Genomic DNA, 17,248 nt, shown 5'->3' with positions numbered 1-17,248 from the left:
GCAAAAATGGTTCTATCAAAAACTGAGCTTGCCAACTTAAAGATACTTAGGTGAGCATGTTCAAGAGCTGTGATCGCATCTTTAAATTTCAGTGTAGACACACCATCTGTTTATAACGGTGCACTTCACATTCCTGTAACACTTCAGGAGCAGTCTTATTTTAAGCTATAGCTTACATTTCTGTAAAGAAAAATAGTCACTTTAATTTCTTTCTTTCTTTTTTTTCTTTTTGCTATATTGTTTTGCTATTGTACAAGCAAGCCAAGCACAATTTACATTAAGCTTCCCTAATTTCTATTACTCCTAAGAGGTATAAATTTTAGCCCCAGAGCTATCCAAATCTACTTTAAAATGAATTAACTTAAAATCCATGAAGCACTTCAATGCTAAGAGCAAATAATTTTAGATACCGCTCTAGAGGTTAAATACATCCTTTTAATCCCAAAGTAATTTTGTTAAAAGCTATCTGAAGACAAAAAGGATTCTTTCCTCCCCAAAATGTAACCAAACGACTTCATCAGCCACCAACAGACTTCACATATAGGCAAAATCACTCTGGGCGCAGACGTAGAAAATGTTCCATTTTGATTTCCACAGAATGCAGTAACAGTGGGATCAGCAGTGCAAGCAGCAGGGTACTGACAGCAACAAGATTAACATGTAACTGTTTAAACGCAGAATGCAACTTAGCTAGCATTATTTTGGAAGGATAGTAGTATCTAATTAAGTCAATCAAAAACCTGCAAATAATGCTACGACATGCAGTCTATACAGACATGTACCTGTCTATCTGGGGTACCTCCTTGCACGTTACATATGTATAGGAGAACAAGACACTTAAAATGCTTCTTTGAAATACTCAAAGTCACGATCTAAAAGAAATACCTATATCATCCAAGGTTTCAACATTTCTACTTACCCACAAGGCTTATAACGGTATGAGAGAGATTTAGAAGACCAGAAGCTATCTAAGAGAAGAGAGTATTCATCCTGACTAATTCCTACCCTTTCTGTCAAAGTTTCATACCGACTCACATTGGTAACGTTGGTAACGGCAGACATCCGAACAAAATGAACAAGCCTTCAGGATTAACGATTTATCATGCTACTCCGTAGTGAAGTTTTTTTTTTTTTTTTTGTCTTTTTGAAAATGATTATCACAGGAAGAATGCAACATTTACCTGCAAGTTGTAATCCTGAAGAATTTTCACTAGAGAGTCTCTCAAATTAGGAATCTCCATGCCTTCCTTAATGCGGTGGATCAAAAGAATGGGATCAACATGTGTTCCAATATTGTTCAACAAACCAGTAATAAAAGCTGTGAAAACCAAGAGACGAGTAAATTAAGATAAAAATCCAGGCAAACACCTGATCAAAGGATGTTTCAGTGACAGCCAGAGGCTTTGGCTGTTTCTATGACAGTTCTATACTGAGAGAGAGCATTAAGCCTCTTTCATATAGCCTTTACATCTTTCTCGCAGATATATTCACTTGAAAATAGGCCTTTGGGGAAGAGGAAGACACAGAGTTTGGCAATGCACAGAACTCCTAGGCTATCTGGAAAAGGGATACCAGAGTATCCAGTGCAAGTCATCAAAAACGTGAGTAAATAACACATTTCAATTCAATAAAAAAGGCATTTGAGCAAACAGAAACAGAAAATTAACTTCATTATTTGAATATTCCATACTTAATTACAGGGTTAAAAACCATATTTGTAAGTATTTAACCTAACTCCAAGGGAACCTGTTTCTCAGCAGTGAAAAGAGTGATGCAAAAGTCTTGCTTTTTGAAGTGCAACTGGCTAAATGAAACACTAGAAGGATGAACCTCAAAGAAGGCTCAGAGGCAACCTTATTGCTCTCTACAACTTCGTGAGCAGCGGAAGTGGAGAGGGAGGTGCTGGTCTCTTCTCCCTGGTAACCGATGACAGTATGTGTGGGAATGCCACAAAGCTGTGCCAGGAGAGGCTATTGTTCTAAAGGAGTAACAGATTTTGTTCGCTCTTGCTTGTCAGAATTAGTGGTCAAGTGATGAAAAGATATTTATTCTGATATTAATTCTACAAGACATGCAATCCTTTGGATAAAGAGATCCCAACAGAGATTTTACAGTCTTGATTTAAAGCACCAGAAGAGGTTGTAAAACTAACAGGATAGTTAAAACAATTCTCTATTTTCCCAGTCATAAGAACTCTGAATCTCCCTCCTGAACAAAACTGATTAGGAGATTCTGATAGATTCTGATTCTATCTGAACTTTAAAGTTGAGTAGACGTTCATATCATGAAGAGCAAAAATACTCTTGTTATTGCAGATCTTATCTTTGTGCCACAGAAACAAAACAACATGGTTATTTTATTGAGGGGCAGACAGGTGTAGGCTTTTCATTTTCAGAATTTCAAAGGGAAGCAGCTGTAATAAACAGACCACACAACATCCTCATCAAGCCTGCTGACTATGTTTTGAATGTGTCTAAAAATAAAGCTTCATATACTGCCAAATTAAAAGCACCATTCTCTCCTTAACTTGATGTAAGGACATAACTATGCAGAGCTTAGTCAAGTGTTAAATCCCTAAGTACTCATTCTGTAGCATGCCCACGTGCTGCCTTACTGGACATTTTTATGCCCAGGACAGCTATGGCAAGCTCCACAAACCAAAACACCTTCCTGGCTATCCATAAACATTTTGCTAACATGCGTGTGGATAAATCAATCCTTCACCTGCAATAGCTGCTAAGCTGCTAACAAGGCTGCTAAGAAACTATCCTGCTTACGTGGTTTGTCGATAGAATATAAAATTAGATCTTCCCAAAGTTCTCCATCATCTTGTTCCTTGGCAAATTCAATAGCTTTATCTACATCTTGCAATTCTTCCATTATCATCTTCAAGGCACTGCGGCTATTGCCCATTCTACCTAGAAGAACAGAATAAGTAAAGAGATAATAAACCCTAAAGTACTGAGCATTGATAAATACTTAAGAAGCTTGTATTGCTCTTTCCATATGAATTTTGTAAGTGTGAAGTTGCCTCAGGCTAATTCAAGACCTAATCTAATCTAATTTGACGAAAGGTATGCAAATCCCAGAGCAGTCAGTACAACCTGAACATGGGCTCAAATACTTTGCTGGGCTGGGACCCAGAGACCTTCTTAAGGATGTGTTGGGTCATATCAGGGGTTCTAAATATCAGCAACATCTGATGTAAGGTTGAGTGTGTGTGTGTATATGTGTGCATATAAACTTTAACATGAGTTACCCCCTGTTAAGAGCCTCCATGGACACACTTAATTTGCCTTAAGTATAGTGCAGCCTACACCCATGGAAAATGACAGAAAGAGGAAGCAGTAGTATAAACTCTGAACTGTTCTTTAAGTAAATCCTACTCTGTTCTCAAATGGTCCACAAAACATTCTTATTTAAACAAAGATTGATTATATCAATAATAAATGCTTTCCATTCTGTTTGTGACTAATACATAAAAATCTTAGAGTCATACAATGTCTCCCATTTAGAGGCGGATACCTTGTCCTGCTGGGGAAGCTAACAATCTAAATTTAAATTTAAACAGTTTAAAATTAACTTTATTAAAAAAAAAAAGCAACATAAGCAAATCTTCCACCTCAACAAAAGACAATACCAAGCTTCTGAGATGCATACAGAGCAAAACATGTTTTATTTCTCCCCTCCCTTCAAACAGATAGGATTACTTTACTCTTGGAGATCATCACAAAAATAAACAATTTCTGCCCCCATAACCTCTCTCCCCAAAACACACCAACACAAAACCTCAAAAAAAAAAAGAAAAACAACAAACCAGAAACACAGTAACACAATACATGAATGTAAGACATCATACAAATAATCCAGTCTTTGTTCTACTTTCTAAATCATGTTATTTGGTTCTATTGACTATATACCAGCAGCTTTGTCTTTGGGAAAGCAAGTTAAATGATCGTAGACAATAACTCATATTTTCGCAGCTTAAACTTTATAACAAGATTAAATGCATGTTATATTTTATCACAGCAAAAGTTACTTACTCAGAAGATAGACTGTCTCTTCTACAAAGTTCCTCTGCTGGCAGATCTCTAGAGCCTTGAATTTAAGAGAAGGGAGGAGGGAAAGAGAATACAGGGAACCATGTAACATGATATTTTATTGATCATCAATGCTACAAGAGACTAAAGGATACTTTTCCATGAAGTTGCATTACTCATTTTGACAGGAACAGAGCTCCCTTAATAAGTACTGTCAGGTCCTCTGGCATTAATTAAAAGGAGAAACTCCATGGCATTTTTTGATTTTTCTCTAAGATAAGTCTGGAGACAGGATGGGCATTTGAGTCTGGATTATGTCAATCTCTAGCTTTAAATCTACTGGCAACTTCTTTCTCCTTCCAAAAGTTGGCTAATCCAAAAGCATTAAGGTTATCTACTGTCAAGACTTTTTTCCTGCAGGTAGACTTATGAGGTCTCCAGTGATAGAGGTCTACTTGACATTCATTCTTAACACAATGAATGTAGATCTGTACATACCTGCAGGGTAACCAGAACTGCTTGGGGAGGTAGAGAGAGAAACCTCAAAATTTTTTGCGAACAGCCTCAAAGACAACAAAATAAAAAATAATCTAATCCAAGTATGAAAGCATTTCTTGTAAATTTGGTTTAAAGACATCAGAGCCAATGCCATGAGCAGTTACAGAACTTGTGCACAGTTGACCAAAACCACAGTTACTAAAATTACCAAACTGATTACCAAAGACTTTTTAGTAACTGAAGGGCTGGATATGCTATAAATGATGCCATGTCTGTTTCCAATCTGAAAGCAGAAAGCAAACTCAAGATTGATGGCATTGCTACAAAAACAAACGTTCACCAATAAAGACAGTTATACTTGGAAATAAAAAATGTAAGTTGATAAGGTACAGCTACAGCTGAAGATATAGGTAGGAATTAACTCTTCCTTCCATTCTCAAATTGTTTCAGATGGGTTACTCTGCAAATTAAAGATATATACAATGAATTTCAGAGCAGGGGTAGTGATTTCTCAACTAGATACTTTGGAGGCTTGTAACTATCCATAATTACTAATGAATATATTATAAACACAGCTGACAATCTTTTTTCTCTCCACTTAGACATTAGAGTACGAAGTACCAGGTATTCAGTATTTCCAGGAGCTGCACATTTACTGACTGTCATGCTCCCTCTAGAGGAAAATAGGGAACAACCGTACTTCTCTTTCAGTTTGTTTTATAAAACAGTTGCTAAACTAAACTTGAACAACAGTGGCTTACTGTTAAAGAACAGGAATGATTTAGTCTTGCATGGTTTATCATTTATATATGACAACAGTAAGTGTGAATTTGTCCATTATAATGTGGGTTTTTTATTCTTTTTCTTCTTTTTTTCCTTTGTCATTTTTAAACAGCGCTGGAATCTGCTTAACAGGAATTGAAGATACGGATATCTGGGAAATAATTGTTTCCCCTTGTATTTCCTTGGAGCAAAGATTTGTATGTGGCAAAAAGCATTATTATATGACATGTAAGGTAAGAAGTATAATTATAGATTATCAGCAAAAGTAAATTCAGTTAAGATTTGTACTTTGTTGGTATCCTTCCTCTCTTCTTTAGCTTCTTTCTTACTGAAACATATTCATATTTTAACATAAGGTTAAAGTGACTCTTTTTCTAATATTGTTTTCTTTCACTTCTATGATTATTGCATCAACTTTCTAAAGGTTCATGGGTCTCTGATGTGTTCTTTTTCACAGCCCTTAATTTCAGCAAAGCAGTGCCAGCAGTGTGCTAGCATCATTTATGCACTACACTTTTCTGTATCACCCATCATTGAATATAGGTGGTTGGATCTGGAATAACTAAAATTAGTTTGCATCAAAAGAAAAAAGAAGTGCAGGTAAGTTTTGATACATAAAACCATGATTGTGCAAATTACACAGTAGGCAAAAGCTAGAGAGAATCACAGTTAAAAAAGCAGGCATCACTGACAAAAGTCTCTAGCTGGAAACCTCTCAGGCTCATTGTCTAGAAAGATCACTGAGACAACCTAGTTTTTTGGATATTTTCAAAGACCAAGGCTGCAAGGATAACACAGTATTTTCCAGTGCTTCCTGTTGCAGAAAAGACGACTGACAGTTTACAAAAAGCAAGCAAAATAAGAGAGGTGCTAAGAATGCTACTGGTTCTGTTTAGAGTGCTAACCATGTAAAATGCAATATCTGATACTACATTTAAACTATTCCACTGGTGTCATCATTATATTGCACACAGAGAGGTAACATTTCAGAATGGCTGAGCAGAGCAGAGCTTAACAGCAAAACCACAAATAATAAAATAATGACCTAGCTGAAGAGGAAAACTCAAATTTCCGTTCCACTCACTTTAATACAAGAAGGGTAAAAAAAAAAAAAATCAAAATATGCCCATCATCAGTTTGTTTATTTTTTGTCTGATGAGAAAGATCAAGGAGGGGAAAACATAAAAAGGTTAAAGAAGGTGGCAACACCATACTTTGTAAAATTCTAAGTCTACTAGCAGAAGTACAAAGTCAAAACACTTTTGGCTCTGTTCCTTTAGCGACTGTTACATTGTGTAAACTACTGGAAAGCAATTTAGGACCTTAGAATACAAAATTAGAAAAAGTCCAGTTACAGTTATTCATTTTTTAAGATCTGACACTGAGTAGCTTTAGGTTCTTCAAAACAACTGTTGATTTCTTGCAACCACAACCCACTGTCTAATCAGGTCAGGCACTGATGCATGGATATGCTTTAGGTATGCATCAAGAGCAAATCTGGGAATTTTGCATTAAAAATAGCCACAGTTTCTGCCTTCTGAGCTAAGAGAAGGTCTCAGCTATCAGCCAGTTGTGGGTGCATCACTTCTGCAGGTGATGATCACAAACTCAAGGGATTCCTCCTTTTGGCAGCAGAGGGCAGTACCAGACACATTTACAAATTTACCAGACTACAAGTGACAGACATAAAAATCAAAGACTTGTTTTCACATCTTGGGGGGCTTACCTTCTCTAGGGGACAGTGTGTGCTGTCTCTGAGAAATGGTAGTAAATTTGGACGATCATATTCAGCATAAAGGCTGATCTGTTTCTCATGATATCGTTGTCCTTTATGGTGATCTCTTTTGAAAAGCTTGTGCAAATACTAGAAATAAAAAGAATTGGAACTAAAAACTCTTTTATAACATTATTTGGACTCTGCTGTATAAAAATCTCCTCCAAATTTCCGCAGGTATATAATAGTACATACTAAAATGCACAGAGATTGAATACCAATTCAGAGGACTAATTTTACATTTTTCTGAAGTACCCTCATCACAGCAGTCTCTGTAAACCACCTCTGTTAAAGAGGCTTTCAGCAACACTTGAGTAAATGTCTTTAACTTTCAAGGAAACTACTGGATTTTGAATTTTATGGAAAACTTTGGACAAATATGTCATATGAAACATTTTGGTTATATAGATATGCTTGACCATTATGGATAAGCAAAGATTATGAAATATTTCAACTGAAGTACTCATACTATAAGTAGTGAGGCAAAGCCCCTTCTCTCTTGATGAGCACAAATAAGTCTTAAGAATAATCTGGAGGGTTCCTTTTACCCAAAGGGAAGCAGGCTCACACTTTGAAACTAATGCACCTCCTCCATAAACTGACAGCCAGTCTTTGTAAAGCACTTGGGCTGCAGGCTGCACACTTCATAAAGCTGTTTGCTAAAATCAGATCTCTAAAACATAAACCCATGCTCTCCAGCAGATCGATGCACTGAACCCCAACCAGCACACAGCAGCAAGTTAAACTTCCCTCCCTAACAGAGTTCAAGACTGCAGTTACATGTTACGCATTCTACCGACAGCACATTCCAACTGAAGAGGTGCTCTTGGAATAGCAATGTGGAGCTTCCCGTGATACCGTAATTCTGCACAAACCAGAACAATCCTGAAGTGTATGGAAGCTACTGCTCTAGAAAGACAAGCAGTTTACTGCCTGGAACAGCAAAATGCTCTTCAGAGTTGCAACCACCGTCCAACCCCATTTTAGTGTAGGGAAAGAGGAAGGATGCAAACAAGAAGTAATTGACCAGAGAAGACAAGTATCTACAATGTGAATAAGGAATACCTCAGAAAATGTTAAGTAGTAAGCAGTATGTTATCAAGTTCTCACAAATTAATCATTTTAAGATTATTTTACTACTGGCAAAATGCTATTGCCATGGTAAAAAGTGGATTAGCAGAAGCAGTCACTTTGGTTCTGATGATATATGCAATTTCAGTGTCAGGAGCACATTGACAGTATATCTATAAAAGATGTATCCTGCAAAGATCATATTCAGCTCAAAGTGAAGCTAGCAGAATATAGAAATGCTGTAGTTCAGGTACCACATGCTGTAGTTCAGGTCTGTTTTCTAACTCTTCAACAACTCTGTCAATCTGAAAAAAAACACAAATGAAAACCGAGAGATCAGCAAACTTGTGAAGAACATTGCATTCACCGGACTGAAAGCAGGACGGAAAAGGCAAGCAAGCACTGGGATCACCATGCCATAAACTTGTTATACTCACAGAAATTTTATCTTCATTGTCCAAAAGCATGTCTACTGCTTTCTAAAGTAAAGAAAGAAAACCCAGTTATGGAATAAGTTTGCACAACTTCTCACTTTTGATACAGTATTATGCTTGTTCACTGCTTGGTATCCAATGGACACTGCAGACCTACTCTTTTCAACAGCATTAATTCAGAGAGTAGTTTGCATAACATCAGCATTCTCTAACAGCAGAGCATTACAGGTAAACACATCACGTATTCTTCCAGAACACCTCTCCTAAGTTTCCACACTATCACCAATCACTTCTATACACTTACATTGCACGTAAAATATGCCCATTGAATCGTGGGTCACAGAAGCCTACTGGCAAATGCTGTACAAATACTATTTACCCCATTACAAAAGACAATTTTGGGGTGATGACCATATATGAAACACACAGCCTAACTTGCCTCACAACTAGATTCCTCCAGCCTACCTACACACTGATACAGGAACACAAACAGACACGATCACGTAAAGCAGAGTGGCCACCAGGGTTCCTTTTCTGCTTCCTCTTTCTTAAAAGCAAAATTTGCTTCACATTAAAAAGAAAAAAATCACAGATGCCTGTGATATAACTCTTTTTTTTAAAATTCATTAAAAAAAAAGAACTACACAGTATTTGTCATATGTAGTTTACGAGGGGCATACCAAAGACGATCATCTTTGTTATAGTCCCAGTGCTGAAACAAGAGCTGCACAGAAACAGCAGTCTACTGGGTTTTCTCCCAAGGATCATATGCAGATTGTTTCCCAAGGACCATGTAGGTTCTTTCCCCAAAGCTCACACTAAAGCTCATTTGCTGAGGTTTTAGCCAACTGGGAAGAAAGAAGGTTGAATGCAATACAATATGTATACTTCTTGATTTAGGGGATTTAACTCAATAATCTTGCAACGTTTCAGAAGTAGATTAATCAATTGCAATGAAAGAAAAGTGGAAAGTACATTTAAAGCCTGCCTCACAATAAATTAACTGTTTACTTTCTGTAGCTCATTAATAATATTATTTGATTAGAAATGCAGAAGGAGTATCATCATGAAAGTCTACCTGAGAATCACAACAACTATCTCAGATACAGCACTCTTCTCACAGTGAATGATAATTTGTATGGAAATACAAAGAAAAATTTCATCCTTGGGTCAATTACTTGCAGTCTAGGCAAACAGATTATCTCAGAAAGTATCCAAACACAGCAAACACACTCCCTGCTGAGGCAGTATCTTTAGCTCATTTATTTTTCTTCTGTTAAAATACCTCTAGCTGAAAGTCAATATAAAATCATTAAAATCACCATACCTCTGAATCAAAATCCATGAGCAGAACGATTTTATCTCTGATGGAACTGAAAAGATTGTGCTTGTGGATCAACTGGAAGACATCTTTGTGCCTCAGAGTTAGGTAAATTTCTAGGGCTCTGCCATAGCGCTGGTCATAAGTATACCTGATAAAAACCAATGTTATAATTTACTTGATCTAATTGTAGGAAAATTACCTGAGGGAAAAAAATAAATATACCCTAGGACGTAAAACTTATTAGGATGCTACTTGATTTGATGAATGTTTGAATAGTTGCCATGATTCACTTTTGTTGATGGGGAACTAACACTGGGCAATGTTATTTTCAATTCTGTTTACAGAACAGAACACAAATATGTAGCTGTTATGTGGTTCTCTGAGTTTTCACTATCCTCTGTTTTCAAACCACAGGGGAAGCTACACAAAACATTAGCTTTTCTATTTTTGGAAGCTAACTGGAAGTCACTTCAGAGCTAAGAAAACACTATTCTCTTAAAACTTTGGGATGGGCTTTAACAGAGGAACAGACAGTAGCTTTGCTTTCTTCAAAGAGGCAGTATGGGAAGAACTTAATATGAGAATCAGGCTGAGAAAACTGAAGAACTTATCCCTGGAAGAAGTAGCCTAAAACCAGACCAGTTTTAACACATTTTCCAGTCACATATTTCCAGCCATGCAGTAAACTTAATATACTACTTTTGAAAAAGAGGGAAAAAAACAACTGTTTATTTTCCCGTGGATAATTCTGGAACACACACCTCACAAAAGAGGCTTCCTCTGACAGCACAATGAGGAATGCTAGCTATTTGTTTTGGAAAGAGGAGTAGCAAAACTGATCTTCTACGGAACTCTTTGCCTTCTGCAGAAAAACTGCAGAAAAGCAAGTATTTCTGTTAAGAGATTTAGGTTATTTGTAACCTACAGTATATTATTTTAAGCTTACTTTTTGTAACAGGAGTTTGAAATTGTACTCACAGTTCTGCAAGTGTTCTTAGCAAAGTCCTGTTCTGTGGATCTTTCTTCAGGTGATCTACTACAGCTTGAACTATGATTGTGTTGTTGTAGAGATCTCCAGGCCACTCTTTTATCAGTGTTGCAAACCCCTAAAAGTATAAGAGATTGTAACAGAAACAGAAAGAACTGCCTAAGGAACATTTCAAAACATCAAAGCCTCTGAGATGATACCTGCTGTGCTTCACCTCTAAGCAACTGTTACGTGCCCAGAGACCTGCACAGTTTAGCACAGATTTTCCTTCTTAGGGCAATGTTATCAAGATCCATGAAGCTGGGTCTCTTTCAGGTGCTGTATGCTTTGTGCAGCACCTGAACCACTTGTGCTATATTAAATAAACTAAAAATAAAAGTATTCATAATAAGTAAACAATCTCACAAAATTTGTATGCTCTGAAGAACATTCTACTTATTCTTCTGAAAACAAACAAAATCTATTTTTTTATTTTTTCACTATCATGAAGTTGTCCACTGGCAACCTGTTTGAACACAATGGAGAATTTGTAATCGGAATTCTATGTTGTTGAGGGTATTTGGCTGGCAATAGCTACTACATGTGGACATGTCAGGCTGCAGTACCTCGTAGTCACTTTCCAAAAACTCATGCAGGACCATCTCATAGATAAGAGGTTTCAAAACTGGATCCCGTCTGGGCAAGTAACGACTAACTGCCTATAGGAACAAAGAGAACAAAGAGTAAGAAGGGACATGATAAGTAACGTCCCAGTACTTCAATTATATGAAAAAGAATTATTGTGAAACAAACAACAAAACCATGCAAAAACATGTCTCTTGATAAACATTGGAAGCATTGTATAATCATATTTGTAAGCAGCATCGTAATATTACTTGCTTCAAGATGGCACACATCAGAATCTTATTACTTCCCTGAAGGAATTTTCATTAGAAAGGCAGCAGTAAGATACTAGTTGGTGGAATTGGCTAATCAGCCACTGGACTTACCGAGGTGTGAACATTTACTGACAGTCATTAGAAAATAAAACACACACAAGACCCCTCAGAAGATGAAAGTTATCAAAATCCATTTTGTCTAGCCTTGCTATTATATATGGTAAAAAGGTACAAGCAGTCATTAGCCAAAAAACTTTTACTGAAATGGCTGCTACACAATGACAGGAGCAACGTCTGCCAGGCTGGGATGCAGGGCGGGAGCTCGGCATCGGCCTGGGAGCCAGGGATGTCCTTGATGTGCAGCTGGACACCTGAGCACCAGAGACATCCTGAAGAGACCATCAATAAGGAAACAACAAGAATCTGGGGAACAACTTTTCACCTGGGAAGGTGAAAAAGACCCTGGGCATAAGGAAATTGGCCCAAGAAAGTGGCAATGTGCATGAGAAATCAAGAGTTGTTTAAAAAGTATGAGGAACATGGTCAGCTATTGGCTGTCCCAGGAGGATGGTAGAAATGAACAGCACCTCTTGGTTACCTGACGTGGTGGTGTCCTATGCTTTCTTAGGTGTAACAGTTATAAATGGTATAAAACAGGTCTGATTTTTACCCAAAACAGAGCTCCTTTCGTCTGAGAAGCTTCCTGTGCTGCTCCATGGAGAGGAGCCCATGCTTGAGCAGTCTGCTCCTGAAGGACTGCACCCTGTGGTACGGCTCCCGAGCTGGCAGTTCTCAGGCCAGCAGGCATTTTCTTCTGCCCCATGTTCAGGAGACTTTCTGTCAGCCTTTTTTCTGTTAGGGCATGGTCACCTTTATGGCTCCTCTGACCACTTACACTTTCCCATTCCCCTGATGACTTCCCACCCCCAAATCTCCCACAGGTGCACACCACCCGTAGCCATTCCCCATCCATCTGTCCCCTCCAAGCTGCAGCCGACATCCCCAAACCAATTTGTGACTGCAGACAGAGGCTTTGTGAAATGGAAATGAAATATAAAAATGGAATTTATTCTGGTTGGAATTGTGGCTGCTGCCACCATCCCGGCCCCAGGCAAGGCCCGGCTGCCCGCACAGATACTGGTACGGCTCCTGGGCTGGCAGTTCTCAGGCCAGCAGGCATTTTCTTCTGCCCCAGGTTCAGGAGACTTTTTTTTTTTTTTGCAGAGAGGGATCTGGGGTTTTTTGTTGATAGCAAGCTAAATATGAGCCAGCAGTGTGCCCTGGCATCCAAGAGAGCCAACCGTATCCTGGGGTGCATTGAGCACGGCATTGCTAGTCAGTTGAGGGAAGGGACTGTCCCACTCTACTCTGCGGTGGTGCGGCCTCACCTCGAGTACTGTGTGCAGTTCTGGGCACCACAGTACAAAAAGGATGTGGAACTATTGGAGAGCGTCCAGAGGAGGGCTACGAAGATGGTGAACCACCTAGAGGGGGGGAAGATGTATGAGGAGCGGCTGAGGTCACTTGGCCTGTTCAGCCTGGAAAAGAGAAGGCTGAGGGGAGACCTCATCGTGGTCTACAGCTTTCTCGTGTTGGGGAGTTGAGGGGCAGGCGCCGATCTGTTCTCTTTAGCGATCAGTGATAGGACCCGCGGGAATGGTGTCAAGCTGCGACAGGGGAGGTTCAGGCTGGATATCAGGAAGAGGTTCTTCACCGAGAGGGTGGTCTCGCACTAGAACAGGTGACGTAGTCATGGCACCAAGCCTGTCAGAGTTTAAGCAGCATTTGGACTATGCTCTCAGTCACATGGTCTCAGTTTTTGGGTAGACCTGTGTGGTGCCAGGAGTTGGACTCAAAGACCCTTGTGGGTCCCTTCCAACTCAGGATATTGTATTGTACTCTAATTTGTGACTTACTGTGAGGCCACTACATTTTTGAAGAGTTCTGTTTCACCAGGTATTTTTACAGACCCAAATAAAAATTAATTTGAGAATATACCTCTCCAAGGAAACGTTGAACGCATGTGATCTGTTGCTCTATAGGAGGTGTTAAGAAACTGCATGCTGGCAGTCAGGAAACAAGAACCTGCTATAATTATTCAGCTCATGCCATTGAATTTCAGCACAGCATCTTATTAGCACTATTATTCCATGCACGAAGAGGCCAAGGCTATTACAGCTTGCCAAAATAATCCCTACCACTACCAGCCATGCTGGTACTCCTGGGTTTGTAGCTGAAGGCCCAGCCCTGATGAAATTCCTCCAAACACTCAGTGATGTTGCCTGTTGCCCACTAACAGTACATGTTACAGTAGCATTTTGTTATTGAGGTCGCTTGAACAAAGCTGGAAAAATAACAGCTCACTACACAACACAGGTTGTTGTTTTTTTCCTTCCAGTTTTACAAACAGCAATGACTATTCACAATAAATTCTCCCAGTATTTAACTCAAAACAATTGCTGAAGTTATACATTTCATGATAGTCTTCCATCTGCAGGAAAAAAAGGAGGTTAAAATAAAACATTGACAAAAAAAACACTGTTAATGACTTTGCAAAAATTAAAAGTTCATTGCTCACAGGACATCTCTCCCCAGTTTGAGCTCGGCCAGCCTTCAAAGCTTAGCATGCTGCCAACATCAGCTCTCACCATCTGTCACAGAATTTAACAGCTAACTTGGGGCACGCTCTTGCCAGCTGCCCCAGGGAACCAAATGCCTAAACCCAAATAAGAAGCCTTCTTTCAACAACCACACGGTAAGAAAGCTGGAATATCATCTGGAGACTTGAAGAAGAGGACACTCCTGAACTACTGTTTTCATATCACTTTTGTCTTCCTGCCACCTCCTAGGCAAACAGCTTCATCCAACAGGCTTCGCTGCAATTCTCGGCTCCAGTTTGCCAGCACAGCTCTCTGCAGAGCAGGGTAGCTGCCTCATTACAGGGGGCCAGGATAATGTGGGAAGGAAATCACTCCTGCCCAAAGTCCCACTGCTACAAAGGAAAATCACAGCCACCTTCTGCAGTTGCCAAACTGCCCAGCAAAGACACAAAAGCATCCAAGCTATTTTTGAGCCTAGGCATAAAGCTGAACCAAGACATGCTGGAGGTTACAAACTCTTCCTATTTTATTTTTACACAGTAGGTAAAGAGTGAGGTCAGACAGACAAAAAGCTCCAGAATTGGGATGCCTTTGTATCAATTCCTGAGCCATGTTGGCAAAGTGACTTTAAATGAAAAGAAGATACTATACACAGAAACATTTTCTTTCCTTCTTTCTTCTTCAGACATGCTTTCAGACTTCTGATCAATAAAAGCAGGGTATACACAAGAAACCCCATACAGAAGGTGACATGAGATAGCCTAAAACATCTCACCAATAAGCCCAAAACACAAATACATATTCCTCAGAGGATACCTGTGAGCTGAAACGGACTGTTTGAATAATGCCGCTCAATGCTAAGCCCACCATAGTCAGGTGAAGTTTTTGATGTGTCCTCTAGCCAACATTTTGGTCATTAAAACATTCCTGCTGCTAGCTGATCATCCTGCATCCCTGCTGAAAGTCAATGCTGCCAAAGCAGAGTCAAAATAACGGAGCATATGCCTCGTGCCACAACCAACAGCACTCACAGAGTTTGGCCTCTTCCTTCAAATCCACCTTCCTCAGTTGTTGGAGCCGAGTCCCTGGATTTTACACTGAAGTGCCTCATGCACAGGCACGTTAACTCCACCAAACCACAGCTGCTAGGGGAGGAGTGGGGCAGATCGACTCAAGGCTCTAAAATCTTGAAACTGCTGTAACAAAGTTTGCTAGAGGACGTTCAACTCAAGCCGCAACAGACACCAAGATACCAAAATGCAGCCTTTGGTAGCCAAATAGGACATTTTAGTATAGAACACACACACACAAAAAAACCTAAACCCACAAGTTAGTTATTGGCAAATCACATTATACTGGAAATATCAGATTTCAGGCAACAGCTAATAGATGCAGCAAAAATTCTTAGAGAAAATTCCCTTTTTAAAGGCACAAGCAATTCTGAAGAGTGACAGTGTAGCACAGCTATTCCAAAGCTAAGTACCCAGCATCCAAAGTTCATGTAATTTCATTTCTTGATGCTAGAAAACACTTTGCCTCCAAATCTCAAATACAGTCCCCTCATCAGGGCTAAAAGACATTACAGCACAGTTATACTTTTGTGTAATAGCTGCTGGTTGGGTATATAGGTAAAAATTCCGAATAACATAAAAGAAACTCACAGCATTTCAAGAACTTACAAAGGATAAGCTAAGTCTGATCTAATAGTCTGGTATCTTCAGTAACTTGGGAAAACTTACTTGTCATTGCAATAGTAAAATAAACAAGGCATCTTCTAGAACTGCAGCTTGAAACTGAATAATGTAATGTACTGCATCTTATGTTTTTCTAAGTCCACTTTCAATGGGCTGAAAACAACCAACTGTTTAGAAAGGCAGTAATTTAGCAGAGATGTTTTTGCAGCAAACCTGCAAATATTTTTATATTTTACAGTCTGCTGGATGACTTAAGTGGAGTCAAGAAAAACATCCATTCCAGACGCTTGCATCTAAAAACAAAATAAAACCAAAAGGACGAAGAAGCAGTGTATCAAAATTTCACCTGCACCTGCACTCAGGCCCTTTATTGGATTGAAATAAAGAGACAAACATGAGATTTCATCTTCCAGTGTGGCAAAGAGTGCACCGGACCACTAAGAACTCATATAAAAGGCAAGGCTGTTCTCACACTGGTGTGACTCTAAAACAAAAGCCAGGCATTTCTAAAAACAGTAATGCTGAAACACTTTCACTCTTTGAACAGAATTAAACAGCTCAACAACAGCTATGGACTGCATGCTGTGAGATCTTTATAATATGTCCTTTTTGGGCTCATTGACTTTGAATAGGAAGACATAAAATTCAGAAATAAACGTACATGCGTTACTGAAGGGAGTGTGCATAATGTTTTCTACTGGTTTGGCAGTGACAGCACTATATAGCCTTATGTCCTGGGCAATTTATTAACTGAGAATCTCACACTAAGCATGTACCATTACGGTAGTTGGTTTCCTAGGAGGGAAAACACAAGACAGAGCAGGCTGCTCCTCTTTTGCCACCATTTCTAGCACAGAGCATATATTTTCCCTAAATTACTTTGCCATTTTTTGCAATTAAAGCTGTGTCTTTGTTGCAAGGGATTTGGATTTTCAGGAAAGGTTGGCATCCACAGAGGCTCTTTCCCTTAAGAGCTTGGGCAGGATTTTTCAGGAGATATTAGAAGGAAGTGAAAAGTAAATGAAATGATGTATTTAACTGTAAGCATCTGTGAAAGTAAAGGCCCTGGGGGTGGGTCTTTTACTTGTGGGCTGTCAACAAGCTAAAAATAGGTAGCTGAGTACCTGGATGTGGTCTGCCTCCAACCCTGTTTGGAGGCTTTTT

At 39.1% G+C, this 17,248-nt stretch overlaps 1 protein-coding gene across 3 annotated transcripts in view; it reads right to left on the bottom strand.

The window, feature by feature from the left end:
- Positions 1 to 17,248, bottom strand: part of VPS41 (VPS41 subunit of HOPS complex) — a 105,204-nt gene that overhangs the window by 9,202 nt on the left and 78,754 nt on the right. For all 3 annotated transcript variants that reach the window (XM_035552618.2, XM_035552619.2, XM_050709278.1), the window contains 9 exons: positions 11,518 to 11,610; positions 10,903 to 11,030; positions 9,928 to 10,072; positions 8,604 to 8,645; positions 8,421 to 8,471; positions 7,048 to 7,185; positions 4,044 to 4,098; positions 2,778 to 2,918; positions 1,182 to 1,318 (listed from right to left, as the gene is read on the bottom strand). In XM_035552618.2, coding sequence (XP_035408511.1) covers positions 1,182 to 1,318; positions 2,778 to 2,918; positions 4,044 to 4,098; positions 7,048 to 7,185; positions 8,421 to 8,471; positions 8,604 to 8,645; positions 9,928 to 10,072; positions 10,903 to 11,030; positions 11,518 to 11,610 — 930 coding nt within the window. The remainder of the gene's footprint in view (positions 1 to 1,181; positions 1,319 to 2,777; positions 2,919 to 4,043; positions 4,099 to 7,047; positions 7,186 to 8,420; positions 8,472 to 8,603; positions 8,646 to 9,927; positions 10,073 to 10,902; positions 11,031 to 11,517; positions 11,611 to 17,248) is intronic.

The sequence above is a fragment of the Cygnus atratus genome, chromosome 2 (genome assembly GCF_013377495.2).
Source record: "Cygnus atratus isolate AKBS03 ecotype Queensland, Australia chromosome 2, CAtr_DNAZoo_HiC_assembly, whole genome shotgun sequence".
Classification (NCBI taxonomy): domain Eukaryota; kingdom Metazoa; phylum Chordata; class Aves; order Anseriformes; family Anatidae; genus Cygnus; species Cygnus atratus.
Note: the sequence above shows the minus strand (reverse complement) of the source record. Positions and strands in the feature narration are given on the sequence as shown.